We start from the raw sequence: 27,840 nt of genomic DNA, 5'->3' as shown, positions 1-27,840 counted from the left end.
TCCTGGCATTGCTATCCTCATCTCACTGGGGGGAAAGTATATAGGTCCATGGCCATCTGGCGACAAGACTGGTACAACCAACATCCCGCCCTTTCAAATGGGCAGTCACACAGGTGTGTTAAACAGCTTTAATTGCGGTCATTGTGGCTTTTCGGCACAGTAAGAAATATTGCACATGATCAACATGTTTTGTTCTGGGGTTGGGGACAAGAGTAGGGGGAATCACCTTCTTAGAAAGTACAACCCAAGTTGGGAGGGCAGAGAGGTGGGGAGAGAACCCTCCCCATGCCTGTGGCAAAGTGCAGGAGCCCCTACCCCCAAACTAACCTGAGTCCAGCCCCTCTGGGGAAAAAAGGGGTGCATGAACCCCTTACTCCACAGGCGCCTCCCTGTGGCCCAAGGCCCTCACTTCTCTCTGATTGCAGCCCTCACGAGCCATTTTGCATAAAGTACAAGTGAAAAGATCTGAAGGTCACACACTCCAGGTTATTATGTACAGGGGCTCGGTGGAGGGAGACTGTGCCCCTGCTTCCCCTCGGCTACCCCCATCACTGGGAGGGAGCTGTGGGGCATGGGGATACACAGAGGGGCAGGCCTCATTCCGCCCCAAAATTGAAAGGACGAAATGGCTTTATTGGAGAGGAAGTAACCATCTTGGCTCCCTCCCCCTCCCGGTTTCTGCCACCTACATATTGTCCATGTCCTGAGGGGGGGTACTATGGGTCCTGGGATCTTCTCAGGGGCCCCCTCACCTGCCTGTGGCAGCTGTGGAGGGACCAGGAGGTGGGGGGGAGGGTTGGGGAGCCCCCTCCCAAGCAGGCTGTCCGGGCCCCGGCTCTGGGGGTGGAGGCAGTGGTGGGGCAGCCTGGGCTGTGCCAGAGTCCGAGCAGGGTGAGGTGGGATCAGGGCCTCCAGCAGGGCTGGGAGTGGGAACAGAGGCAGCAGCGGTGCCAGTCGGGGGCGGTCCAGGGAGGGGGGACTCAGCTCCGGGAGGCTGCTCCGTGGGAGTGGCTGCCTGCATGATTTTCTGGCGCACCTCACGGATCTTCAACTGCAGACAGACCTTGGAGGGGAAGATGTCTGCGTAGCGGGCCTGGAAGGCTGCTGTGGCCTGGGCTAGGGACGGAAGGATTGAGGGGATGAGATGAGCAGGCAGATCCCCTCCAAATGCTCCTCAAGACTCCAAGACATGCTCACCTGATGGGAAGAAGCCATGGTCCTGGAAGAGCTGCATGACCAGGGCCCGGCGCTGGTCCAGGGTGCGCCGCAGTGACGAGTATGGCACTTTCTCATATTCCAGCTCCCCAAGCACATCCTCAGCTTCTGTACCTGGGACAAAGGCAGGGAGAATGATCAAGGCCACTGCAGAAGCCTGGCCATGCCACCTTCACACCATTGTCTAAGTGTCCAGCTAGCCTTCACTGAACTCTATTTCACAGCAGTTCAGAGAGGGGACATGCCCAAGGTCACATGGCAGTTTAGGGGCCTGCTGGACTCTCGAACCCACCCTTAACCTCAGTGACACCCACTCCACCTCTCCCATTTCTAACCCAGTTCATGAGACCCCACCCCTTTGGCAGGCCCTGGGTCCCTCAGTGCTTCACTGGCCATGGCATCAGCACCTGTGCGGTCAAAGGTGAAGATGTCTCCCTCGCACTTAGCACTCTTGGGGGTATTAGGCTCTGAGCTACAGCTGGAGCGTCTCCTCATCTTGCGTTTGGGTGAGGTGGGGTCCTCAGGGGCGGAGTCCAGGTCTGGTCAAGAGAAGCAGGCTCAGGGGAGGTGGCCCCAGTCTATCCCCCACCAACCCCGGAAGTCCCCCTTGCCTACCAGTGGAGTTCTTCCTTTTCTTACGATAGGAGCCCAGGATGGCCCGGGGTGAGGTGGCCAGAGACTGCAGGGTGGGAGAGGGCAATACCTCTTCAGGCCGAAACTCGGGCAGCTCAGCAAAGCGTTCTTCGAAGTCTACTTCTGACAGGACCCTGCTGGAGAGTGGGCAGGGTCACCTCCCCTGCTCGGCCTGTAGCTGCTCACTCTCCCACCAACCCCACAGCTCCACCAGAGCCCCCAGCCCATGCTCACTTGTCCACAGAGTCAAAGGTCTTCTTCAGAGGCGGGGGCCGCACTTTCACCTTCTTGCTGGTACCAGCTGCCTCCTTACGCTCGGGGTTGTCCCCAGCTGCTTTGCCACTACTGCCCTCGCTGCTGCTGCTGCTGCTGCTGCTGCTGCTGCTGCTACTGCTGCTGCTAGCAGGGGCTGGGGCTGGAGCTGGGGCCGGGCTAGAAGGGGTGGGAGGCTCCCCACGACTATCCAGGCCCAGCCCAGGGACGCGCCAGTCTGAAGATGAGCTGGGGAATTTGCTGGCCTGGGGTGGGGATGGCAGAGAGATGAAGGACACGAGTTCTGACTTGCTGGGGTAAAACCCAGAAACATAAAGAGACAGGTGCTGATTGCCCGAGACAATCTTGGAGAAAGCCCAGGGACAGTCAAGCACGAGGGACAAGGGCACATCTCAGACATATGCAGGGAAGAGGGGTGGGTTGGGGAGCAGATAGTGGGCCAAGGGACAGAACCCAGCAGCAGTAGGAGCCCCCAGGACTGCTGGACACTCACCATAGTCTCAGGGCCCTTGGTGCTGGTCCGCTCCTCAGCAGGCAGGGGTGGTGGGGGGCTACTCCGGGGAGTGGGAGCCCAGGTCTCTGGGGTAGGTGGAGGGACCGGCGTTGTAGGCTGCCCCTCAAGCTCGGACTCAGGGGCAGCAGGCTCACGAGCTGAGCCAGGCTCCAAGGGCTGCCGGGGTGCAGGGCCAGGCCGCCCAGGGGCACCCGCCTCAAAGGAGCCCACAGGAATGCTGGCGATGGCTGCCTTCACTTTCTGGGGGGCCTTGGGGGTGGGCCTCTGGGCCTTGGGGGCCACTAAGCTGTAAGTCATGGAGCCTGCTGATGGGGAGAAGAGCATTTGCTGAGCTAGGCCTGACTGGAGCCCATTCCCTGGATCCAACTCACCCCACCCTGGGTTGGCCCAACACCCACCTGTGGCACTAGGAAAAGGGCTGGTAGGGGCTGGGGTGGCAGTGGCAGTGGCAGTGGGAGGGGCCGATGGGCCCTTGGGCAGGATTGTAGCAGTAGGGGGGGTGGTGCTGGTGGCCACAGTGTAGACCAGGCCTGCAGGGGCCTGGGATGGCTGGGCCAGAGGTGCTGAAGAGGTGGGTACGGGGCTGCCAGGGTAAAATGCCGTGATGAGGGGAGCTCCAGGGGCTGCACAGGTGGGAGGCAGCTGGGGGCTGGGCACAGGTGACACGCCCACCTGGCCAGGAGCCAGCAGCGGTGCCTGGCCTACAGAGAGGGAAACAGAGGAGAGGCAGGGGCCCGAGTTAGGTCTGAACTGCCTCAGACCCACCATGGATTCCCAGCACTGCCGACCAGGTCATCCCTCACCTGAAAGCAGGGGCTGTACGAAGGCAGGGCCACTGGGCCCCAGCGAGGTGAAGCCTAGGGCTACGGAGCTCGTGGGCCCATATGAGGTGACTGTTCCAGCCTGGCTGGATGCTGAGCTGGTGACCAGAGGCAGCGTGTGCCCGCCTGCTGACTGCACATAGGTGATTCTGCCGCAAGGAGAGGAAAGAAGGGAAAGAGTAAAAATGGGGGAAGAGCCTGGCTGGTGTGGTTCAGTGGTTGAGCACCGACTCATGAACCAGGAGGTCACTGATTCGATTCCCAGTCAGGGCACATGCCTGAGTTGCAGGCTCAATCCCCAGTAGGGAGTTGTGCAGGAGGCAGCCAATTCATGTTTCTATCTCTCTAACCCTCTCCCTTCTTTCTCTAAATAAAAACATATTAAAAAAAAAATAGGGGAAGAGTGAAGCGATCTGGCCCCACCCACCCCCTTCCCTGGGCTTGCCTCCAGGTGAGGGCTCAACTGCCATTACCTGGTGGAGGAGGGCAGCAGGACCTTCTGAGGCTGGGAAGTGGGACCAGGGATCGTGGCTGGGCTGAGGGGCGGCACCAGGCCGCTGGGTGTGCTCACAGGCACTGGAGTCAACTGAATGATCTGTAGGCAAGAGCACCCATAGGCTGCAGTGAGTGGAGGACCCAGCATGGGGAAGAGGAAGACCAAGACCTAGGAGAGTGGTGGGTCTCAGCCAAAACAGGGAACATAAAATTTGGGATTGGAACAAAGGGAAAGAAAACAGCAAGAGGTGGGGGAAGAGATAAAAATAAATAAATAAAAACCAACAGAAATTTTTAAAAACAAAAATTTTAAAAATGTTCTAAGAAAGTTTTCAAAAGAGGTGGGGGACATAGAAAAGGAACAAGTTGCAGACACTGAGGCCAGAATCAAGATTCCCCCAGAGACAGACAAAAGGAAGAAAAGTGAGACTGAAGGAAAGTCCTTCAGAAACTCTAGGCTATGGAGACCAAACCCAGCAGGAGAGGAATGAGGAACAGGTGGGGCCACAGACAGGATGCCCTTACCTTGCTAGGTGGCTGGGCGCCATTCTGCACAGGTACTGAGAAGGGTGGGCTAACCAGGGGCAGCGGCTGGCTGGCTCCTCCACCACGCACTGACATGCTAGGGGTAGCCAGGGGCACTAGTACCTTCCCAGGTAACAGCTGGGCTGAGCCACTGGGGGCTGGAGCCTGCACAGGAGAAACCGACTGGGCTGCAAGAGGCAAGAAAGGACATTAAAGGGAGCTGAACAGGGCTGTGGCCCCTTTATTTGTGCTGCCCAGCCCAGGCCTCACCTTTGGGGGGCGGGACAGAGGATACAGACTGCAGGATAGGTATGCCAGGAGTGGGCGCAGTGGCAGCCAGGACTTTGCCGTTGGTAGAAGTGCCCGGTGGAAGGGTGAAACGAATGCTGGTGGTTGATGCAGGACCGCCAGGAGCCACTGCCTTGGTCCCAGAGGCTGGTGCTGGGGCAGGTGCCACTTGAAGCTGCTGGGGCAGTGTGGGCAGGATATACTGCACCTGGGTGATTCCCCCAGCCTTGCCCAGGGCACCTGGCTGCAGAATACCCAGGGGCACTGGCCCATTGGGGCCAGTACCAGCACCTGCTCCTGAGCCCGTAGTGGCCCCACTACCAGGGGTCCCCTGGGCAATAAACTGGACAGCAGGGGGTGCAGGGGCCCCATAGCCTGGGGTGCCCACCAGCAAGTTGGTGACAGTGGCAGGAGCCTTCCCCACAGCACCTAGTAGGGGCCCAGCCACCAGATGTGGGGCTGGTGAGGAGGCTGTTGCTGACTTCTTGTCCGAATACACTAAACTGACGCCCAGTGGAGAGCCCCCAGGTGCCCGGGACCCAGTGATCGTTTCAGTCCTGGCACCAGCTGCATCATTTGGAGATGCTTCCACCCGGCCAGAGGTGGAGAAGGGCTTGGAGGCGATGGGCACAGGAGTGCTGCTGACAGGCCGCACTACGTTGGTGACCATGGTGGCAGCTGGACGGGACAGGGGGGCCGTTGGGGTCCCATAGGCCAGTGATGGGGTTGGGGCTGAGGACATGCGGGCTCCGCTGCCTTCCCGTTCCTCCTTGTTTGGAGGCAGGACTAGTGTCTGCAAGACACCTCCTCCCCCCACAGGAGGTGCTGCAATAACTGAGGGGCTAGGTGGTTCCAGGCCCCCTACACTTTCAGGCCTCTTGCGCCGGAAAGTGGTAGGATCCGTTGGGAGAAAGCGGGTGGCCTTGGAAGGTGTCGCTGGGCCCCCAGGGGGTGGGGGCCGTAGTGGGCCTGCTGTGCTGCCCTGACCTGACTCTTGGGCCTTGAAAGTCCCTGAGCCCAATGAGAAGGTGGCTGCTGAGGCTGAGGAGGATGCAGGTGGGGATGAGGAAGATGAGGTGGGCCCGTAGCCTTTGCTGAAGGCTGCAGGTGGATCTGGGGGCCCTGGGGGCTCAGGGTCCAGCGATGGACGGCAGTGGGTAAAGGAGGAACGAATCACAGGTGAGAACACCTTCCGGCCATAGCTCTGGTGGAAGGAGAAGAGACACAATCGTATCAGGGAGCCTGAACACCCACACCCAGGCCACCTGAAGGCCTTGATTCATCCAGGCTATGACACAATTCCCCATGGGGCAAATAACTTCCCTCTCCAGGCTCTCTGTCAACACACAAGAAGATACCCCACTCCTGGAGTTCAGAGAGACCAGACAGCACCAAGTCCCAAGCACTCACCTTGCTGCCCTCTGGGTCTTCCCCAGAGCTATCTCCACTCTCACTGTCAGTTACCCGCTCCTTGCACTTGAGGTCAATGTCAGTGGTGCTGAAGCCATCGTCAGCTGAGGGAGCAGAGGGAACAGTGTTGGCAGAAGGACAGCCTGGAACCTGGGCTCTGGCCTCAGCTCTGCCCCAAACCAGCAGTGCGTACTGTCCAGGAATGCTGCTCCTCAGCCCAGGGTGTGTCCACCTACACAAGCATGCATCTAACACTGTGCCCAATGGCCTGGCCATGCCCGGGTCCTCCTGGTTGCCTATCTGGCCAGGGGCTTTCTAAGGATAGGGGTAGGCTTACTCAGTCAGGCCTGAACTGAACATATGTGAAAGGGAAGGGGAAAAAAAAACGAGTTTGAGGGTCTGGATCCAATCTCTGCCCCCATCCAAACTTTAGCCTACTGACCCCTGGACAGGATTCTGGGTCCCTGCCACTGCTCACCAATGACATCATCATCCCCTTCCTCCTCACAGATAACCATGCGTTCCTCATCACTGGTCATGTCCTCACTGGCTGCACGCTGGGAACGGGAGGCTCGGGTAGGCAGCAGTGGAGGCCGCCCACTGGCCGCTAGGGCACCTCCCTCGCCAGGTACCGCAAAGGGGCCTGGAGGCCCATATTGTGTGGAAGGCTTCGGGCCAGCGTAGGATGAAGGGCCAGACACCATCTGCAGGGCAGGTGGAGGGAGAGATCAGCCGAGGCTGTCACCTTGGGCAGCCCTCCCTGCCCATCTCCCCAAGTCCCGTGGCCTGTACCCCAGACCTGAGTCAATTCCTGTAGTGCCTGGCTGTCTACTTCTCCGCCATCCAGGCTGTGGACCCCACTGTGGGAGAAGGCTCGGGGCCGGGCCGAACCAGGTCCCCCAACTGTGTGCAGACGTTCTGCCCCACAGGAGCCGCTCCCCGAAGCCTTGGGGTCCGAGCTCAAAAGTGTCTGGGCTGCGACAGATAGAAGCTCAGAGGACACTGTAGAGTGGAAGGGGGGGGGGAAGTGCTGCAGAGTCAGGAAGCCTCTTACCAGCACCTGGACTGGTTGAGCCACCCACCATATTTCTAGGTACTGGACAAAAGCAGGCTGCAATTCCTGGGCCACCAAGCGGAAAAGAGGTGCCACCCACCAGCCCAGCATCTCCTTCCCAATGGCTCCTGCCCTCTGGGGCTGCAAGGAGCAAGCCCACTGCTCCCCAGGAGGCAGCCCTGCTGAGAGTAAGAAAGCCTGCAGACAGGTTCGTGTGGTGCTGGCTAGCTAATAACCATTGGCCTGTTCCCACACTGCATCCCTGCCCTGAGTTGTGAGCCCAGACCCACAGGGTTGCTCCAGAAAAGCACCTCAGCACAGCGCCAGGCACCCTGACAACTGCAGTCAGTTGAAGCATCAATGAGGGGCTTCCAACTGTGGTTCTGGGAGTCAGCCAAGCTGGGCTTTAATTTCTGGCTCTGCCAGTTACTGTTTTCTGTGACTTCAAGCAAGTGGTTTTGCCTCACCTGGAAAATGGGGTATGGTTCTAAATCCTAGAGATTACACCCCCCTTGGTGCCTGGTATGTAGTAAATGCTTAGTAAGTGGCAGTTGATGAGATTGCTATTGGGAAGTTTTATCTGTCTGGACCTTCTGGATCCTTCACATGAGACAAGTGCTGGTTCCTTTATAAGTAAAGGTCCTCAAATAAAAGTAACAGGGCAGCCCTGGTCGTTGTGGCCCAGTTGGTTGAGCATCATCCCATGCACTAAAAGGTCAGCGGTTCAATTCCTCGTCAGGGCACATGCCCCAGGGTGCAGGCTCAATCCTCAACAGGGGGCATGCAGGAGGCAGCCAATCAATGTTTCTCTCTCTCTCTCCCTCCTCCTTCCTTTCTCTAAAATCAGTAAAAAACATATTTTTAAAAAGTGACAGGGAGGAGCTTCTGTGGCAGGGGGTGAGCAAGCAAGGGGGGTACCAGAGGCTGTCAGGGACGGAGGTAGTAGGGCAGGAGAGCCAAGGAGCTGACTAACCTCCAGGGGCAGCAGCGGTGCCCGTCTCTGACATGCTTCGCTCCCGCGTCTCCTTGTGCCCTCCTGCCAGCCCCAGGCTTGTGGGCTTGGCCTCTGAACTAGACTTCTTTCGGTCCTTATTGCACCACTTCCAGTCTGGGTGGGCCTTAAAGTGGGCCTCTTTCACCTGGCAGGAGATGGCAGGACCCTTCACTCATCCACCCACCAGAGGAAGCTGGGGAGGAGCCAAGAGGAGGTGGTGTTACCTGGAAGGCCAGGTCGTGGTACTTCTGCTTCTCCTTGGGCCCCAGGGCATACCACCATTCGCCCAGGATCTTGCTGACGGTCCTGTTGTCCTGGTTGGGGTGACGCTGGTGGACCAGGGCCCGGTGCCGCTTGCTGAAGATCATGAAGGCATTCATAGGCCGCCGGATATGGTCCTTCTCCCGCTACAGCAGACACAGGTCCAAGTGGAATAATTAGGACCAAGGAGACAGGCTTGGGTGGCCACAAGCCGAGATGGAGACAGGTGGGGATGAGGTACCTTATTGGGGCTACGTCCATCCTTCTCCGAAGATGAGTCTCGTTCCTTGGGCAGGGCACTGAGGGACTGGGTCCGGCGTTTTCCAGGTGGCAGAGGCAACTGGATCTCAGGAGACATGATGGAGAGGAAGCTGTAGTGAGAGCAGCAAGTACAGTGAGGTCCATGTACCTGGCCATCCCACCCCCAGTCCCAAGTCTCGGGGCACTCACGCATCATCATGGTCACTCTCCGTCTCACTGTCTAGCCGGGGTTCTCCTGGAGGGCCAGGAGTCTCCTCCTCAGTGGTGGGAGGGGGGCCCTTTCCAGGTTCCACTCCCCCCAAAGTGTGGGGGGGTCCAGGCCCTGGGCTCTCAGGGCATGTGGCTCCAGGGGGCCGCCCAGGGTCAGCATTCCCTGTCCCGCTTGGTGGCTGCTCGTGAGCAACAGCCGCCGACTCAGCAGGCTCTGGGGACAGAGAGGCAGATCAGAAGGCTCTTGAACCACCTCAACACTATCCCCATGCCTTTCCACAGCCCCCCATCCCTCACCTTTGCTCTGGTTGGAAGCCACTGGATGGCTGGCAGGTTGCTGGGCCTCACTTGGCTGCACGGAGGGGTCTGGCTGGCTGGGGGCCAGGAAGGGGACTAAGGAGTGCCAGGGGAACACGGCGACAGAGCGAGGTTCGACGTTCGTCCACACTGTGGGAAGGAGCCAGCTGAGCTGTGCAGTAGATCTTGGCCTTGACCCTCAACCCAAGGTTTTTTTCCACCCTGAACAAGGTAGCTCCACCTCTCTTTTTACACCCCCTTCTCCTAGCCCTGAACCTCTCGACATGCGTGCAACATCATTCAAAGAAAACTCCTGCTTGAAAGGTTTCTAGGTTTATAAAAATGAAAACAGAAGCTGGGATGGAAAGAGAATATACTGCCCCACTCCCTCCCCCAACCTCCACTAGCCCTGCCACCAGGGACCAGGCCAGAGGAATGACTGGCTCCTGTCACAAACCAGGCCATGTTTGACTGCCATCCTACACTCCCAAGGCCCCAAGACCTCAGAAGGCCTGGAGACCCTTCCCCAGCCAAGCCATGTTGCCAGCACCCATGTTGCCAGCTGACATAGCCCCTTACCTTGGCCTCACACTCCTTTTCTCTTTCCTGAGACAGATGGCCCTGTCTTTCCTCTCCTTTCCCCTCCATTACCCACAGAGTCTTGACTCCGTCTCTATGCCTCCCTCCCACTACCACAGGCACTGGGAGCTGGGCCTGCCCTTCCTGGGCTGGGCACAGGTGCTATAGCATTGCTCCCCTTACCACCACAGAGAACCTACTGCCTGTGAAGAAGCCTCCTAGCCTGTCCCTCTAAAACTTTAAGTTCATCTTTAGGGCATGGCCCAGCCCCAAGCCCAGAAAGAGGGGAGGGTATAGTAAACTCCTTGGAAGAGAAGGCACAGACAATGGGACAAATCAAAGAACTGTTACAAGTCTCTGCCCAGGGAAGGCAAGAGTGCCAGGTGTTTCCTTAAGGATATACACAGGAAGGCACTTCCCTCATCAGGAGCTGGTCCCAGAGGACCCCTTCACTCCAGGAGCTGGGTGACTGGCTGGTCTCCTGGAGCAGGCGGAGACCAGGAGTGGGCTTCCCTCTCACTGCTGGCTCCCTGGGGGAAGTGGAACCAGCAGCAGAGGCCCCTGGTAGGGGAAGACTATAAAGGGAGGAGGGGAACGCCCTAGCCCTGGTCTCCATCATTCCAGGCCGTCCCCTGACCCAGACCACTCTGTCCTGGAGTTACCACCCTCACGCCTTCAAACGCCTGGACTAGGGGAGCCCTTTGTGAGCGCTGGCCTCGAGACCTGATTCTGTAAAGGGCTGACAAAAGAAAAAAAGACATGGAGGCAAATGGAGAGGAACAAGGAGGCCAGCACTGGAAGCGACTCAAGACACAATATGACGACCCTACCCCCTAACCCTGGAGCCCTGGGGACACAAAAGCCTTCTTGGCCCTCCAACCACTTAACAACCCCAGGGACCTGAACCTGTCCCTCTCTTCAAAAAGATCTTTCTCACCAGTGCCTCCTCTTCTGCTGGGTGGAGAAGGGACCCAGTAGACAATGAGGGAACAGTCCTTTGGTCCTGCCCCTCCTGAATGCCTCCCAAGTGCACTACCCTCCAGGATCTGTGGGTCTCTCCCTCTCCGCAAAGCTCAACACACTCAGCCCAACACTGTTCTAAGCAAACAGTGCCTCACTCACTCCCCAAATCCTGTCCTAGCCCCACTGCTCAACCGCAGCCCCTTCCCTCGGTCTAGTCCACACCTCGGGCCAGTAGGTCTCAGGCTGCTCCGAATCTAATCCATGTTCCCAAGCCAGTGACACTGCACCGCTCACCTCCAATGACAACGGACCTCTTCCACTCCATCACCTACACATCAGGCTGCTCCGCCACTCCCCACGCCCATCACTGCGCTACACTCCCACCTGCCGTCACTAACCACTTGACCTGCCGTCACTAACCACTACAGCCGGTAACTTTCCCTTCACCCCTTTACTCTACCTCTACCATTCTCCTGCTACATCCCCATCACAGGTACTCCGCGGTTAGCACCCCAATATCTTGACCCCTACAGTCCCAGGGCCCAGGAACTACTGACCGAACATTCCGAGGCCACGGGAAGCCGCGCCGGACGCGGGCACCAGGGGCCTGTGGGCTGAGTACATGGTCCGGCGCGAGGGGGCCTGGTCGGGGCTCGCACCTCCTCAGTGGCCGCCGCTCGGGCCCGGGGGCAGCTGGAGGCCGTCGACGCATGCCCCCCCCCCGCCCGCCCGCCCCCCTCCGGCCGCCCCACAAGGGGGTCTCTGCCGGACGCGCCTGCGTAGAACGCCGCCTGCCCCCCGCCGCCCAGGGGGCGGGGGAGTTCAGAGCGCTCCGGACCCGCCCCGCCCCCCGGCGCCCGCGGGGGCCGTCACGGGGCGCGCGGCACAAGGGCCATCGGCACCGCCCCCTCCCCCTCCCTCCTCCCGCACCAAGCCCGACGGGCGGGGCGGGGCGCGGGTGCGCGTGCGCGGCCCCCTCCCTTCACCGCTCCCTCGCAGCTCCAGCGGGTAACGGCTGTGGCCCCGCGCGCCCCGGCTGCTGGCGCCGCCGCCCCGCCTTTCTGGACCCCCGACTCAGCACCCTGTCGACCTCCGGCCCCCGGCGGACAGACGGCCCAGCGTGCATGCGCCCGTGCGCTCCGAGCAAGCCCCGCGCCGAACCACCGCCGCCTCCCCGCCCCGCCACTACTACGCGCTCCCCTCCCCCCGCCGCGCCTCCCCCCGCCCTTTCCCCGCTTCCCCCACGGCCTTCCGCGCAAGCCCGGCCCCCAGTGCGTAATCCCATTGGCTGCCGACACCGCGCGCGGGTCAGGCCCCGCCGCGCCCGCCCCCATTGGCTGCCCCGGGGGAACGTCAGTCATATGCAAATAAGGACAGGGCTGGGCGGGCTCCGTTTGGCCCCAAGCCGTCTGGGGGCGGGACCGCGGGAGGAAAAGAGGCAGGACGGGCGCACTGCAGTAAAGGCACCGAGCCAGGGGGGCGGGTCGGGGCGCCGCGCTGCGGAGGCCCCTGGGTTGTGTGTGGTTGTGTGTGGTTGTGTGTGTGTGGTTGTGTGGTTGTGTGTGTGTGTGTGTGTGTGTGTGTGTGTGTGTGTGTGTCTCTCTCTCTCCAGTCCTTGCGAGGAACACGCTCACGCGCGCTTGGCCCACCTGGGCGCACACGGCACGCAGGGCAGACGAATTGCTTGTAGGGTTGGGGGAGTCACCCCCGAACTCTCACCAACTCTCACACCAGCACACGCACTTTCCTACCACACCCATTATTTCATATACACCCCACGGTCACATGTACCTTCGGTCTTACACTCACTGACACACACGAAGTCACAAACCTCGAACACCTGCTCACATATGTGTACTACTTTCCACGCTCAAGGTCCATCACTTCCCACCCATCATCCTCTTCATGTGATCCATTTCATACATATCCTATCATACATGTTTCACCAATGCATATCTTCATCACACATTCACTGGCCCACATTAATCATTATACAAACACAACATATCAGATAGGCAGAATGATCATGCACACCTCATCACAACCACTGCTTCTCCATCACACACAACCCACATCCCTCCCACACAATCACACATGCTCTTCTATCTTCACACACTCACACTGCCTTCTAGGTACTTCCATCCCCAACACAGGCTAATTCTCACAGACATCATGGTGACCACACACACTATAGAAACTTACCCTGGTAAGCTCTAACTACACCTCAGTACCCTGGCATAGCAGGTAAACAGAGTGCCATGGCCATTCATAGTAATTCAGCTACCCTGCCTGAAGCCCAGGACCCTCTACCTCACAGGTCACCACGGTGCAATGGCCCCGCCACCCTAGGCAGTGAGGCACTCCTTCCAAGAAAGGGACAGGAGGAAGGAAAGGAAATTAACACTAAAGCTGCTATGTGCTGGGAGCTTGTATGTATTATCTGTTCACTGAATCCTCACAGCCACTAAGGAGGTACACTTTCTTAGGTCCATTGTTCAAATGAGAATATGAGGCTCAGAGAAACAATGAATTGTGCAAGATCATGCAGCCAGAAGTAACAGCCTAGTGCTCCAACTTAAATGTACTTCCCACTACGAAAATTTAACCTCAGGGTGGACACAGGCCACAGACTCCCAAACAGAAGTCCAGGAATATGGTTAGACTATGATACAGAGACTGGCTAACTACAGAGAGTTCAGAGGTCACACACAGAGACACAGGCAGGGGTCTGGGGCCCACCAGACAGAGATCAGAAGCCTTGGATCACCTGAGGGAGACCCTGGGGCCACACACAATAGAGACAGAGGCCTGGGGCCACATCTGAGCTGGTAAAGGTTGCACAGGCTCAGATGGACCAAGACTGGGCTCCTTCGCAGGTGGGGTGGAGACAATGATAGACAAATCCTTTTCCCAGCTGCCCCATCCATAGACAGAGCTGAAGGCATGGAGAGGGGAGCAGACCCAGAGCCCAGAGGGGAAGGGGACATCTGTAGCCCTGTGACCTCCAGAGACTGCAGGACCAGACACTTGGCTGTGAGCCTGGAGGGGCCACCAGAGGGACTATTAAGTGACTGCCCCCTCCTCCATAGGCAGCCCCAGACTCAGACCCTCCATTACCTCACTACCCCAGGGACTGCAATGTGAGGCAGAAACCAAGGTTGAAATCAATGTGGCCACTATCTCCTCACCGCTGCCCCCTCCTCTCCCCAGCGGTGAGTCACCTATTGGCAAGTTAACCCCTTCCCCACTGCAGTGGAGTTCAGGGACAGACTCAGAGGAACCTTGCCCCCAGCTCCCCCACTTCTATTGGGTGAGAAAAGGAGGGAAAGTGGGCCCCACACATCTGGGCGGATTGTACATCTGGTAGAAGACACAGTGCCTACATAGAAGGGATGGGAAGAGGCCCTTTACAGGGTACAGTACAGCCAAGTAGGGGCCCAGCCTGGCAGGGAGGGGCCGGAATCTAGGCAGGAAGGGCCCCCCTGCCCTGGGCACTGGGCCAGCCCTATACTTAGCTTCCATTGTTCAGAGTGGAGGAACCCTGGGTGGGGGTGATTAGGAGTGGAGAAGAGGGAGCAGGTCCTGTACCCACACAGCTCCATCTCTCCAGCCATCCTCGACCCTAACTAGGGCCCTCCTAGTTGGAAAAAGCTGAGGAAGTTTTCCAAACTAGGGCCCCAGCCCCATGGGAAAGGGGGTGGAAAGCCATCCTTGACTCAAGACAGGTATTGGGGCAGAACTACAGTACAGCCATCCCCTGTACCACCCGTTAACTAACTCCACAAAAGGTTTGGCCCTGAACAGCCCAAAGCACCACCCAACCCCACCCTAGCCTGGGGTCACGAAGCCCAGACAGAGACACCAATTGCCACCCAGGGTGGCACAAGCCAAGGCCTGCCCAGAGGCCTGGGGCGTAAAGCCAGGGATGCTGACAGACTGAGGGACAGCAGACATGCTCTGAACTCACGGGCCCTATTTACTGAGCCTGAGAGGCACCCCACCCCTGCCACCCACTGCTCCCTACCCTGCCTGGGACCCCGCCTCAGCTCACCAACCCGGTGTCCCCAGATCCCCTCACCCCCTTCCCACATACACACCCACCCACCCACTCCGGGAGGCGACGGCCAGGGTTGCCTGGGGAACGAGCCCAGGATTGGGCTGGTGCGGCTGTGGAAGGATGGGGGCCTAAAAATAGCACCAGGGTGAGTCAGTGCGAGTGGGGCTGGGGTATGCAGGGGGACCCGGAGGGAAAGAAAGGCAGGCGAGAGGTGTGGGGGAGGGTCCCCAAGGATTGGGAGATGGGCGGGATAAGACTGAGGGTGGGGAGTGGGTTTGGGCATGGGGTGGGGGGGAGTGTACAGGCGCCGGGGCTGGGAGGGCTGGTCGGCGCGGGCTGAGGGAGGTGCCACGGCCCCGGGCGGAGGAGGGGGCGCCGCCCTGCGTTCTCCTCCCCTCCCGGAGCTCACGAGATTTTCCACTCGCCGCCTGGCCCCTGGCCAGTCCCCGGCGGGCCCCACAAAGCCGCTTTGTGTTGGGAGGGCGGGCGGGCGCCCGGCCGGCCTGACACCCACGCGGGCCGCGGCGGGGTGCGGGCCAGCTGGCACCCGAGCTGTCTGCTGGGGGGGGGGGGGGGGGGCAGGGGAGGGCAACAGCACCAGTGCGAGGGCGCGGCTGCTCAGGGGTTAATGGCACAGAGGTGGGGGAACCAGTCTCCGCCAATCGGCGTCGTCGGGCTCGACGGCGGCCAATAGGAAGGACAGAGGCCCGACGGGGGGCCTACCCCCTGGGGCGCGGGAACCTGTGCCCCTTGGTACCCGCGGAGGCTCGGCGCGGCCCTCAAGGGGTGAACGTCCGGATCTACAAAGACCCGGGTACACGGTCTCCCCGCCGTTTCGCAAGAAACAGGCCCAGGGGAGGATAGGATCTTGCAGTCAGGAGGTGGTGGCACGGTCGGGATTTGAACCCAGGTCTGCCTGGCTTCACAATCTGCTTTCCTGCGGAAATGGGGAGACGGGAGTTCCCTGGCCCAGGCTCCCGTGGGGAGCGGGAATAGGGGATGGGGTGCGGGCGGAGGAGGCGGCGCGACGGGCTAGTATCCAGCCGCCTGCGGTGCAGTCGCTGCCGCCGGTGGTAATGGGAGCCAGACGCCGTCGCCGCCGCTAATGCGCCTCCCTCCCGGCCACTAATGGAGCTATTAATGCCGGGGGCTGAGACATCCCCGCCGCCGCCACCGCTGCGCATGCGCGCGCGGCCGCCCCGCGGTCCTGCGGTCCTGCGGTCCTGCCGCCAGCCACCGCCAGGAGGCAGCCTGACCTCTCACAGCTCTTGGTGCGGGGGGGGGGGGGGGGGGGGGGGAGGGGGGCGGGGGGGGGCGCGGTGTCTTGCAGGAAATCTCCAAGAATCACTCCTGCTACCTCACAAACTCCTCTCTCCCCCCAAGTCATCCTCTTCTTTCCAGCCTAGGCCTTTCTCTCCAGTGCAGTCTCCCGGGATCTTTGACACCCAGGTGCAACCTTTTCCCTCCCCTGCTCTAAACCCTTTCTTGGCTCTTCAGGGGCTGGCATTCAACCCTGGCCTCATTGGAGCTGTCCTCCATGGCACCCTTCTGCCAAGCCTAGGCTCTAGTGTCAGCTTCAGCCTCAACTAACCACTAACAGGTCATGCACTTTCACCCTCCTGGCCTTTGCTCCCGTGCTGCCTTGGCCTGGATCGCCCTTCCCTTTCTTTCAACTACCCTGAAATCCACTCATTCCTCCTGCTTCAGCTCAAATTCCCTCCAATCAGAAGCCTTCCTGAACCTCCCTCATCACCTGGCATTGAGCGAGAGTTGTCTCTATCCTCTGGATTCCCCAGATTCTGTACCTCCCTGTCATCCTTGCCTGTGCCTGCAGCCACATCTGCCTTCCCCACCCACTTACCCCAGGACTGTTTAGCCTGGGCCTGGTGGAACAATGAGGAGGGACTTCTGGTGGTAGAGATGGGATTCACTGTTTGAGACAAAACAACTTCTGGTGGGCAGAATGTGGATCTGGTTTGGGGGGGTCAGAAGACTCTCAGCCCCTCTTTGGGCCTCATTTTCACCACCTGCCCAAGCATAGTTTGTGGGCACTGCTTGATCTGAGGTCCTACTTGTTGGGGTGGACTACATGTGGGGCTCAGTTAAATAGAGCTGGCACCATATGTGTCTCCTGAAAGGTGGTGGTGGAGAGGGAGGAGGTACAGGGTGATCTGGGTTATGCCCTCTAGCAGTGAGTGGGCACAGGAGCTGCTTTCCTACTGCTCCCCCACAGCCGGATCTCCTAGCTTGGCCTGCACAGCCCCCGCCTTCCTGCCTGTCTTGGGAACAGGTGCTTGGGTGTAGATAAGTCTGAAGATGGCTCCTAACACCTCTCAGCAGGGTTCAGGGACAGTGTTGGGAAGTTAATTTGTCCCAGGGCCTGGACCACTTCCCAACACACTCCAAGAAGGAAGTAGGGGACTGATGTTTAGCAACTGTCCACTGACTTCAAGGAACAAAGCACCTAATGTGCACAAGGTGGCGGTGGGGGCTAGAATGGAGGCCGAAAGTCAGTCTATAGAGTGGGAGAAGGGAAGCCAGGAGATAGGGTAAGGCTGGTGCAGAGACACAGGGGGCCAAAACAGAAAGAGGGTGGGATGAAAACTCAGACAAGGACTGATGTCTAGGGAGAAACAAACCAAGAAAGGTAGAGAGAGCCAGACTCAGAGAAAAACAGACAGACTGAACTCCAGAAGAGAGAGAGATTCAGGCCCAGAAGTGGAAACCTAGACACAGACATAGGAACCCAAGGGAGAGACAGACAGGCAGACAAACCCAGGAGAAGGGGCACTGCCTGTCAATATGGGTAGCCAGGCTCACCCTGGGTTCTGGAAGGAAGGCTGTGCCAGGAACTGGGCTGAGACATCTGGCCTCCTGGGCTGGGGCTACAGGCCCTGGGGCGGCTTCCTTTCCTGGGGAGCAGGGGGAGGGTCACAGGGAGGTGGCCATGGCAGCTGGCTGGCCTGGCCATGTGCAGAATGTGGAGAATGCCTCCGCCTGCCCCGGCATGTCCCCCAGCGGAAGCAAGTGCCTGACGGGGGGCAGAAGCAGGCAGGCTGCCCAGCAGCCCCCTCACACCTGCTGCCCTGAATGAGGGTCAGGCTCTGGCATGGGCAAGCAGAAGAGGCCAGGACTACACCTTCATTATGCCACTGGGCACCATCTGCCCTATCTGGACCTCTGAGAAAGCCCCAAGGTGCCACCTCCCAAGGGTATAGGGAGGCCTCTGGGAGAACAAAAGGGCCTGCTGGCTGGGAACATGAGGGCAACCTGGATACCTCAGCATGGGTGTTGTCAGAAAGGTGCGGCTCAGAACCGACAGGACAGGCACTGGACAAGTTCTGACGACCAGGTGGCCTCCAGCAAGGGGCCTCCTCCTTAACTGAACCCCAGATTTCCCCAACAACTGGGCTGGTAATTCCTACTTCACAGCATTGGGTGAATTCGATAAGATTACCCCACACCTGAGCCTGGGCACATGTTAAATGCTGAATAAAGGTTACAGCCCTGGCCAGTTGCTCAGTGGTTACAGTGCCAGCCTGTGGACTAGAGGGTCACAGGTTCGATTCCAGTCAAGAGCATGTACCTTGGTTGCAGGCTCAATCCTGGCCCTGGTCAGGATGCGTGCAGGAGGCAACCAGTCGATGTATCTCTCTCACATCGGCGTTTCTCTCTATCCCTCCCCCTCCCTCTCTCTCTCTCACTCTCTCTCTTTCTCTCTCTCTCTCTCAAAATCAATGGGAAAAATATCCTCATGTGTGGATTAACAAAAATTAAAATAAACAAGAAAAAGAAAAGAATGCTTACAATGATTTCTTCATCGTTGTTACTGAGAGTGCTTAAGAGCCTGGGCTGCCCTAGCTGGTTTGGCTCAGTGGATAGAGTGTTGGCCTGTAGACTGAAGGGTCCCAGGTTCGATTCTGGCCAAGGGCACATGCCTGGGTTGCAGGCTCAATCCCCAGTAGGGGACCTGCTGGAGGCAGCCAATCAATGATTCTCATCATTGATGTTTCTCTCTCCCCTTCTCCCTTTCTCTCTGAAATCAATAAAGAAATATATTAAAAAAAGAAAAAAGAGCCTGGGCTGTGGAGCCAGACAGCCTGTTTTTAAATCCTGCATCTTATCCTAGCTGATGACCTGGGACAAATCTTGGGCTGCCGTTTCCTCCTCTGTATACTGGAAATAAGAAAGTGTCCTAACCTCCTGTGAGGTTATGAGGATTCAGTCAGTAAATATTCAGTCAGCACTTACTGAGGAGTGAGCCAGGCACATGCATGGGTAGTGCTCAATAAATTATTATTACTGTAACTTCTGATAGGAAGAGTCCTGTGATCTGGAGATCAGGAGACTTGGTTCAAGGCCCAGTCCTGCTCCTCCCTGGCTGGATGAACTCAATCAGGACTCTTTTCTGTCGGTGCCTCATTTTTCCTACCTGGAAAATGATGGCAGGAATCCTTGCTGGGCCTGCCCTTGTAGATCTCAGGTCACCTGCATTAGTGCCATCCCTCCCCACAAGCCAGTAGACATGAGATGACGCTATGAGGGCAATGTCTGGGGTTGTAGGCATGTAAGTAGGAAGTGCGAGGGGTGGGGGTTAGAGTCCGTCTGCTTCATTTTCTTCATCTGCTTAAAGACAGAAATCCCTGCTATGCCCACTTCTGTGGAATTTTGTTCATATTAACTACAATAACAAATGTAAAAACTGTAGGAAGTGGGGCAAAAAAACACAGCTCACAACCTCAGTATATGAGCATGGGAGTAAGCAGAACCCCTGTGTCCCTGTGCCCTGGCTCTGGGCTGAAGCTCTATGAGGGCAGGGCCTGAGCTCCTTCCTACATTGGCCTCTGCCCCAGCCCAAGCCACAGCAGCTCCATCCTTCCTGTCTCCCTGCCTCTGAAAAAGCCATGGTCAGATTGGCTCAAAACCTTCCATGGCTCCCTAGTGCCCTCAGGATCAAGTTCACAAGTCTCATAATGGCCCTCTATTATCTGACCCTTGCTCTCCAATACAGTTGCACATCCCAACACTCACTCACCATCCACAACCAGTCTTTGCATATTCAATGTCTTTCCAATACTTGCTTTTGCCTCAAAGCCTTTGCTTCTGAACATTCCCTTTGCCTGCAGGTTCTCCTGCTGGCCTTGGCAGGCTCACTTCTGCACACCCCTCAAGTCTCACTTTAGAAGGTTTTGGTCCCTCCTCCAAGAAGTCCTCCCCAGCTTCCCACATCCCTGCCCTGACCTCTCTGGACAGTCACTGTCTGGGCAGTCTGTCTACACCAGGGATGGTGAGCCCTCTGAGGGCAAGGCTGTGTCCTCAGCACCAACCAGCACAGGACCAGGCACAGAGGGGGCCCTCAGTCAACAGTGGATTCATAAGTAAACAAGAAAAAGATGCTAGGGAAAGGGCTGGTGATGGGTCTGTCACGCTCCCTGAGAGTTGCTCTGACAAGGCCCAGCCTGGCCTGGGCCCCCGTCTCTCCAGCACCATCTCAGAAATGCTACTCTCTCCAACCCTGGCCTTAGCCCTCCAACCACACTGGCTTTCCTCAGCTGTGCTCCTACTGGCCGTGGAGCCTGCCTTCCCACTGGCCACCTAGGAAGCTTTTCCATCCCATGGTTGCTGATTTCAACTCATCCTTCAACTCTTGCGTTACACACCCTGTCCTCAGGGCAGCCAGACTAGATTCATACCTGGATTCAAACCAGGGCACAATGCCCAACACAGCCCCAGCTCCCCTCCAGGGCACTGACAGCACCTGTGATGTTTACTGGGCACCATGGTGAAGATGAGGCCTCCAGTCCTGGTCTTGCCACCTCCCGGCACAAGGACCTATTGGAGCCTCAGTCTTCCCATCTGTAACCAGCACTACGGCCCAGTGGTCACAAGCCAGGCTGTTTGAAGGCCGACTCCAGGATTTACTAGCCACGTGAACCTGTGCAAGTTACTAACCTGATCTTAGTTTTCTCTACAGGAGCACACTCATAGCACCCACCTGTTAGGGTTGTTAAGACTAAAGGAGCTAATATTTGAAAAGGGCTTAGAGCAGGGCCCTTATGTTGTTAAGTGTTGCATCATGGAGTGGGTGTGAGGGTTCAGCAAGATAACCCATGCGAAGTTCTTATCACGGTAATGCCCCCCACCAGTCCTCCAAACATGAGAAGTGTCATCATGATTACCATCTCCAACAGTTCCCCCAACAGCTCTACTCAGGATGGTTCCATGGACCCCCTCGACAGTATCTTCCCAACGAGGCCTCTGGAAGCACTGCATTGAGCCTCCCAAGTCCAGTCCTTTGCCTGACACATGAATTCCCACTGGAACATCTATGAGGAGAGGCGAGCCTCCCCTTGAATCCCTCCCAAGGTAGGAGCTCCTCTTGAGAGCTAGTCTGAAAGTAGCCCTGCTCAAAATGACCTATAGGAGCCTCAGTCTATCCACTGCACCTCTTACCTGTCCCAGGCCGGCCCATGATGACTTCCTTCTTAGGAGCAGGATGGCTGGTGTAGCTGCTGGGCACCAGGACGGGCAACAGGGCAGCAGGCGAGGGATGGAAGGCCACTGGCTGGAAGGGCGAGGAAGCCAGGCCAAAGGTGGGCATCGGCTGGGCCACAGCAGTCGGCGCAGCTGGAGGCACAGTTATGGGTACAGGAGCCGGCAGAGGTGGGGGCAGGCCAGGCTTCCCACTGGCCACCCCAGGGGGTACCGGGGTCTCTCGGCAGCCCCGCCCAGGTCCTACAGCCCGAGCCTCCCCAGCAGTGCCCACCTCCCCAGGGAATTTGGAAGGTAGCGGCACATCAGGGTTTCGGACAATAACAGGTGAATCCCGTTGCACAGCAGGCACCCTGCGCACAGAGGGTCCGGGATCTGAAGTCAGGCCAGCAGGTGGGGGCAACAGCAGCAATGGTGAGGGCTGGCGGGAGCGGGAGAAGGGCACAGCAGGTGACACAGCCCGGAAACCGGCTGGTGTGGAGGATGTAGGTGTATGGGACACTGAGTCCACACCAGAGTCTAGGCTGTCACTCTTGGGGAAGTCTGGGGCAGCTCCTCCACCCCCTGTACCAGGGGCTCCCAATGTTCCTGGGTGGGGCAGCAGCTCCGTCTTCCGCCGCCCAGGGCTGATGGGCACGGTGAAGGTCAGGTTGGTCTGAAAGGTGGGTAGGATGCCGGAGGAATGGCGCTCTCGGGGAGCAGGTGGCGGTGGGTGGGAGCCCAGGTCTGGTGGTGTCAGCACGCCTGCCTTAGGGGTACTGGCGCTCAGATGGCGACTGCGAACAGCAGTGCGTTGGATGACTGGGGACGCATTGATGGGGCTGAAGTTGGCTGGACGAAAGCCGAAGAGTGGTGAGGGTGAGGGTGAGGGTGCTGGCGAGAAGGGCGACTGTGTAGAGACTGGGGAGAAGGAGGGCGTGCCTGAGCGGGAACTGCCCAAGGACACCAGCATCACTGCTGCCTCACACTCATCAAACTCAAAGCGTGACAGGTCAGCAGGGGCTACAAGGCGTGGACGTGAGTCTCCACGAGCTGCCACACTGCTGGCCTCGCTGTCCCTCGATGTCTCATCACCCCAGTCGAACTCGGTGCTGCCCTCACGAGCTGCCGCGCCTGCAGGCCGCCCGGCCCCACCTGGGCCACTGTCAGCCAGGCCCTCCATCTCCTTGGTTCGCATGGACAGGTGACGGGAGCAGTAGCCCCGCCGCTGAGACTCCTTCATGCAGCCATCTCGCGAGCACAGCCGCCGCCATTGCTTGCCGTTGAATTTTTTACGGATTCCATTAGGTGTGCAGACCACATCACCCTTCTTGTACTTCTGCTGGGCGGCTGTCAGTGGTGTACGGGCACGGGCGGCTGGAGCAGCCCCCTTCTCCAAAGAGGCCACGCTACTGCTACGGCTGCCACCCTGGCTCCCCTCCTGGCAGGGTGAGGGCTGCTCGCCAGGGCGGCCTGGGCCTGCAAAGGCTGGGGATTTGGGTGGCGGCGACAGGAGCTGGGGTGGGGCCAGTGGGAGCAGGGCCGGAGTGCCCTGGGCTGGCGGGTGCTTCTCTGTGCCCTCGTGACAAGGCCCCAGATTGCCACCAAAGCTGATCTTGGAGACCTCAGCATCCTCAGGCTGCTTGGGGTCCAGGGCAGCAGGACAGGATGGCAGGGAGGCCCCTGGCTCGGCCTGCTCCTCCTCGGGGCCCACGGGGGGCTTCTTCGACAGGGCCTCCAGTTCCCAAGGGGGTCTAAGCAGGCGAAGGCTGGAGCGGGCCACCCATATGGCCTCCTCAGGCTCATGACGGGACAGCTGTGACGGCTGTTGGAGGGCGGCTGGTGGGCCCAGCTGGGAGCCAAGACCAGGGCTGAGGCGGACCTTGTAGGCAGCTGGCTTCGTGGTCACCTCCACCACCACACCCTCACGATAGGCAGCCACGCCAGGGTCCACACAGGTACAGACAGCCGTGCCCACCACCAGCGCACCTGGGGGTGGCATGGCATCCAAAACCACATCCACACCACCACCGCTGGGCGCCCCCTCGTAGAAAGTCAGGGCCCGGTCCCCAGGGAACTGCACACCCAAGTCCTGGCTTCGGCGCACCTGGCGGACCACAGCTGGCAGGAAGAGGCCATCCTCACGTCGAGCCAGCACCCGCTGCGATCGCAGCTGCCGCATGTCATAGCTGCCACTGGTGCCACCTGGGGGCCACAGGCCTGGCCCACAACCTTCAGCTGGCTCATCCTCCAGGTCAGCTGAGTGCTCACTGGCTGTGTCGGTGGAGGAAGAGCGGGCAGAAGTGGGTGGCTGTGGAGGAACACCCAGGGCGCCAGCTTCCTCAGGGGTCCCTGCCCGCTCCTCAGGGGCCCCAGCCCCACAGCTGCCACTGCCAGCACCATGCTCCTCCACATACTTCTTCTTGGGTGCCCGTGACTTGAACGTGGCTGTCTTTCGGCTGAGTGGAGGCTCCCAGCGGCCTGCCTCACCCTCTGCCTTGGGGTCCTCAGCTGGGCCTGGGGCCGGGTCATCAGGGCGTAGCTCTAGGGGGAGCCCCTCAGCCCCTGAGGCCTGCTGGGCCTCCTCCTCCTCCCCCTCCTCAGCCTCTTCTGGGCCCGGCTGCGGCTGTCCCTCGTAGTCCTCTTCCTCTGGTTTGTCACCCTCCCCAGCCCCTCGCCGCCTCAGGGCCTTGGCCCTGGTGGCTGGTGGGGACTTGCCTCCACTGATAGGACCTGCGAGGCCAGCACACGCCTTCTTCATTGGCTTCATCTTTTGTCCACCTGCAGAGTGGAAGGGCAGACAAGGGTCATCGGGAGCAATTCAGGAATCCCTCAGACCCAGTGTCCCCCAGAGTTCCTACTTGCTGAGGTTCCTGCCTCAACTCCATGATCCTCGAGGCCTCCTTCCTGGCTGTCCCCAACTCATAATGGGCCCCTGGCCAGCAACCAGACACAGAGTGGCACCCATGTTCCATGAGCTCTTCCCTCTGGCTCCTCAGGGACACTCACATACATTTGCTCCCTCTGCAGAAGACACAGCAGGCACATGCACACACTCTGCCTGCCCTACGGCGACACAGAAGCACTAATGGGTCACACCTATGGAGCACTCACTCTGTGCCACCTCTGGGCTAAACTTGCCTTTATTAACCCATTTCATCCTCAAACAGCCCTAAGAGACAAAGGCTACTAACAGCCCGTTTCACACTTGAGGAAGCTGTGGCACAGAGAGATCAAGCAACCTGTCCAAATTAATCTAGCCAGTAAACAGAGAGCTAGGGTCTGAACCCAGGCATTCTGGCTCCAGAGTCTGTCCTCCTAACCATCTCAGTGTGCTGCCTGTCACATGACTCAGAGGGCACACTTCCTTGCACTGTCACCGTCCACAGAGCACACGCACTCACACACGCACACGCACAGTCACAGAAAGGGAGGTAACTGGGCTGTGATGTGAGCTTCTCTCCATCTCCCCCCGCCCCACCCCACTGAGTGCACGGCCTGGCATTGTAGGAAGGAGTGGGCAGCTGAGAGACCCAAGGAACGGCTGCCCACTCTGCTCTGTACCCTGGGCCTGCCGGGTAGAACCATCTTCCCAGATCCTGGCAGGGAGCAGGCAGGGGCATGTCTGAGGCAAGAGCTCATACCCAGCACTGCCACGGGGCTGCGCATGAGCACACACACGCACACAAACACACACACTCACACACACACACACAGGCACACACATACACGTCATCACACAGTGGGACATGGATCTACACCCCAGGGTTTCCCTGTCCCACTGGATGGGAGCCTGCCCTGCCCCCATAGCACCCAGTGTGATACCCACAAGCCCAGCTCCCCTCTTCTGGCCTGTATGAATCCCCACCCTGGTGGGGCTGGCTGGGTTGGCTCTGGCAAGGTGGCTAAGCCGGCCAGGCCCCCCTAACCTCCAAATGTGCCCCCTGACTCCAGGTGGGTGTAAGTGGGAGAAGGTCAAAGAAAGCAGGACAAGCGCAGCTGGCCAACCTCACCCACTTCCTGAACAGTCATTACTGCCCGCCCCCTTTCAAGCTACCCTGAGAAAAGAAAAGGGAAAAAACTTTACTCTGAAGTGACTAAAAGAACCTGAGGAGCTGAAAGGGGGCCTTGGCGGTGGGGTGAGGGTGGGGATGTTGAAGGAGCCCAGGACCACAAACCAAACATAATCAGAGGCACCCCTGATTCAAGTCTTCAGGGACCCCTGACCCCATGCTCTCCTACTTGAGGCCTGCTGCTCCTGTGGACCCTGTAGTCCCAGGCTGCCCCTTCCCTAAGCCAATCCTGTGGTCCTCACAGGCAGAGCCTGGAGAGACCGGGGTTTCTCAAACGGAGGAAGGCACCCAAGTGCCCAAGAGTTGGACAGCCACCACCACCTTCCCCCCACTGACCCGCTAGGCCACCAACCTGGGAACAGAAACCCAGCCCCAGTCCTGCCCAAAAACAAACCCCTGCATACTCCACCAGGGCCTACATCAGCACTGCCTGGCACCCCTGGACTACCGCCCGGCCCAGCCTCTCCACCCAGAGCCAAGCTCTTTCTTTCCCCTGGGGCCTACTCTCTTCCTGTCCACCTTCTCTGGGTAACTCCCACTCAATGCCCCGTGGACCCTCACCCCCGTCAGAATCTGAGCAGTAACTCCTGAAGCCCAGTCCAGCCCAGGCCCGGCCCTTCAGGGTCTCATGCCCTCTGCTCCCATCAGCCCCCCTGGCACCACCTTCTCTGCCACTCTCTCTCCCATCCTGTCACCACCTCTATCCCTACCTCTCTCCTCACAGGCCCTAAGCCCCCTCCTTAGTCACCCACCCTTGCCATTCTCATCTGTCTTTGTCACCTCTTCCTCCCAGTCACCTCCTATCAGCCATCTCTGGACCTGCCACCTTCTCTCCCCATCACCTCTCCTTGTCATCCCCTCCAACTCTGTCCCCTCCCTCTCCCTGTCACCCTGATCTAGTACTGTCACCCCTCCATTCCTGTTACCCATTCTCTGCACACCAGCCTCTCCTAATCACTCCTTTTCTGTCCCGCCTCCTACCTACCACTTCTTCCACTCTGTCTACCCTTCCCACCATCCCACCCACCCTTTTTCCCCTGTACCCCCTCCCCGTCCCTGCCACCTGTCCCCTCTCAGCCCCCAGCACCCCAAATCTTCCCTGCCCGTGTCAGCCCTGGACCCGCCCCTCACCTCGGGCTCAGCGGGTTTCGGGGCGGGGGGCCGTGGCCCCGGCTTGGTCCGGTCCGGTCCCTCCCCGCCCCCCCTCCGGCTCTCCCTCTCGATTCTCCCTTTTTTTTACTCCAACACACAAAATGGTGAATGGACCTGCAACAGCTGGAGCAGCCAGCCAATCAGCGGCCACAACCCCGCTGACCGGCGCAGTCCTATACCAATAGATATTCGCTGCCTGGTCAGCTCCGCCTCTCGACGACGAGCGACGCTCCTCACGACCAATCGCGCCCACACGGCAGCGCTAGGGGGCGGAGCCAAAATCTAAGACAGGCCTCCCTCTGGGACCGACACCAACCAGAGCCTACGACTGCCTGATACGCCTAGGACCCTGCCCCACAACAAGTGATTGACATCAGTATTGACCAATTAAAAGCTGTCTTAGTGCCAAATGACAAATACAGTACCCAGTCGCTTTGCACTCTAAGCCGGAACCCAGCTCGGTGAGGGACAGTAACCAATGAAATGCATGAAGGAGGGGCTAAGGGACGGGCTCTCCAATGAGCAGGCTTAGAAGGCGTGGCTTGAGAGTTTGTTGACCGGCTAGTCGCAATTCCTGCTGGGGATGGTAGTCTTCTTACGTCTCTGGCCCATAGTCGACAGTACAAGGCAGACTACAACTCCCATGTGACAGGTGCCTGAAGCACCAAAGAACCCCAGGGAAGAGAAAAAGTCGGAAAGGGCAGTTTCTCATGAGTCTCACTGGACAACCGGAGCACCTTAAACCCAGGGCCCCGACTCACCCGGATTCCGGGCTCTAGTATCGCTGGTGGCTCCTCTCAGCAGCGGCGGTAGCGGCACGAGGGGGAGGTGCGAAGAACAGCCAACCGCCACCCTCAAGCCCCGCGGCCAATCAGCAGTGTCCGGGGCGGTGCAATGACCTCACTGGGTTCTACTCTCTTGCCCCTCCCCCACGTGGTTTTTGCTGCTGGTAGTCCGGAGTAGGAAAGTTTGGGGTGGGGGGAGGGGAAGAGAAAGAGTGATGTCACCTTTCCCTCGCTTGATTGGCTGTCGGGCGGTCAGGACTGCGACCAATCAACCACCTCAGAAAGTCTGGCGCGGCCCCGCGGAAAGCCCTGTTGCCACCGGGAGGGGAGAGAATGTGCGTGTATGGGGTGGCGCGCGCTGCAGTGTAGTCAACGGACCGGACCTGGGATTTGGGGGCCCTGAGGACAAGTTCCCTTACCAAGACTTTGACATTTAATGGCGGTGCAAGTTTCTGACAGCACTCCTAAGCATGGGCGGGGGAGTGGGGGGGCACGAAGTGAGAAATGCG

At 59.0% G+C, this 27,840-nt stretch overlaps 1 protein-coding gene across 8 annotated transcripts; it reads right to left on the bottom strand.

Annotated features, from left to right (window-relative positions):
- Nucleotides 1-114: 114 nt before the first annotated feature.
- CIC (capicua transcriptional repressor) lies at nt 115-27,379 on the bottom strand. Of its 8 annotated transcripts, none has more exons than XM_070398721.1 (21): nt 26,526-26,706; nt 21,304-24,102; nt 9,252-9,401; nt 8,934-9,168; nt 8,725-8,854; nt 8,447-8,629; nt 8,202-8,367; nt 6,974-7,176; nt 6,653-6,878; nt 6,175-6,278; nt 4,747-5,968; nt 4,477-4,664; nt 3,930-4,051; nt 3,439-3,605; nt 3,034-3,336; nt 2,615-2,940; nt 2,083-2,366; nt 1,831-1,985; nt 1,623-1,754; nt 1,198-1,329; nt 115-1,116 (listed from the first exon to the last, which is right to left on the bottom strand). In XM_070398721.1, exons 2-21 carry the CDS (start codon nt 24,089-24,091, stop codon nt 749-751), a joined length of 7,584 nt encoding a protein of 2,527 aa, XP_070254822.1. In that variant the 5' UTR covers nt 24,092-24,102; nt 26,526-26,706; the 3' UTR covers nt 115-748. The 8 variants fall into 8 exon arrangements, with proteins under 8 accessions (XP_070254822.1, XP_070254824.1, XP_070254823.1 ...); XM_070398723.1 differs by having other exon boundaries at nt 1,831-1,982; XM_070398722.1 differs by having other exon boundaries at nt 2,615-2,937.
- Between the last annotated feature and the right edge of the window lie 461 nt (nt 27,380-27,840).

This window comes from Myotis yumanensis, unplaced genomic scaffold, assembly GCF_028538775.1.
Source record: "Myotis yumanensis isolate MYYU_CA2020_CCGP unplaced genomic scaffold, mMyoYum1.0.hap1 SCAF_18, whole genome shotgun sequence".
In the NCBI taxonomy this organism is placed as follows: domain Eukaryota; kingdom Metazoa; phylum Chordata; class Mammalia; order Chiroptera; family Vespertilionidae; genus Myotis; species Myotis yumanensis.
The sequence above is the reverse complement of the archived record's forward strand: the minus strand, read 5'-3'. Positions and strand labels throughout refer to the sequence as shown.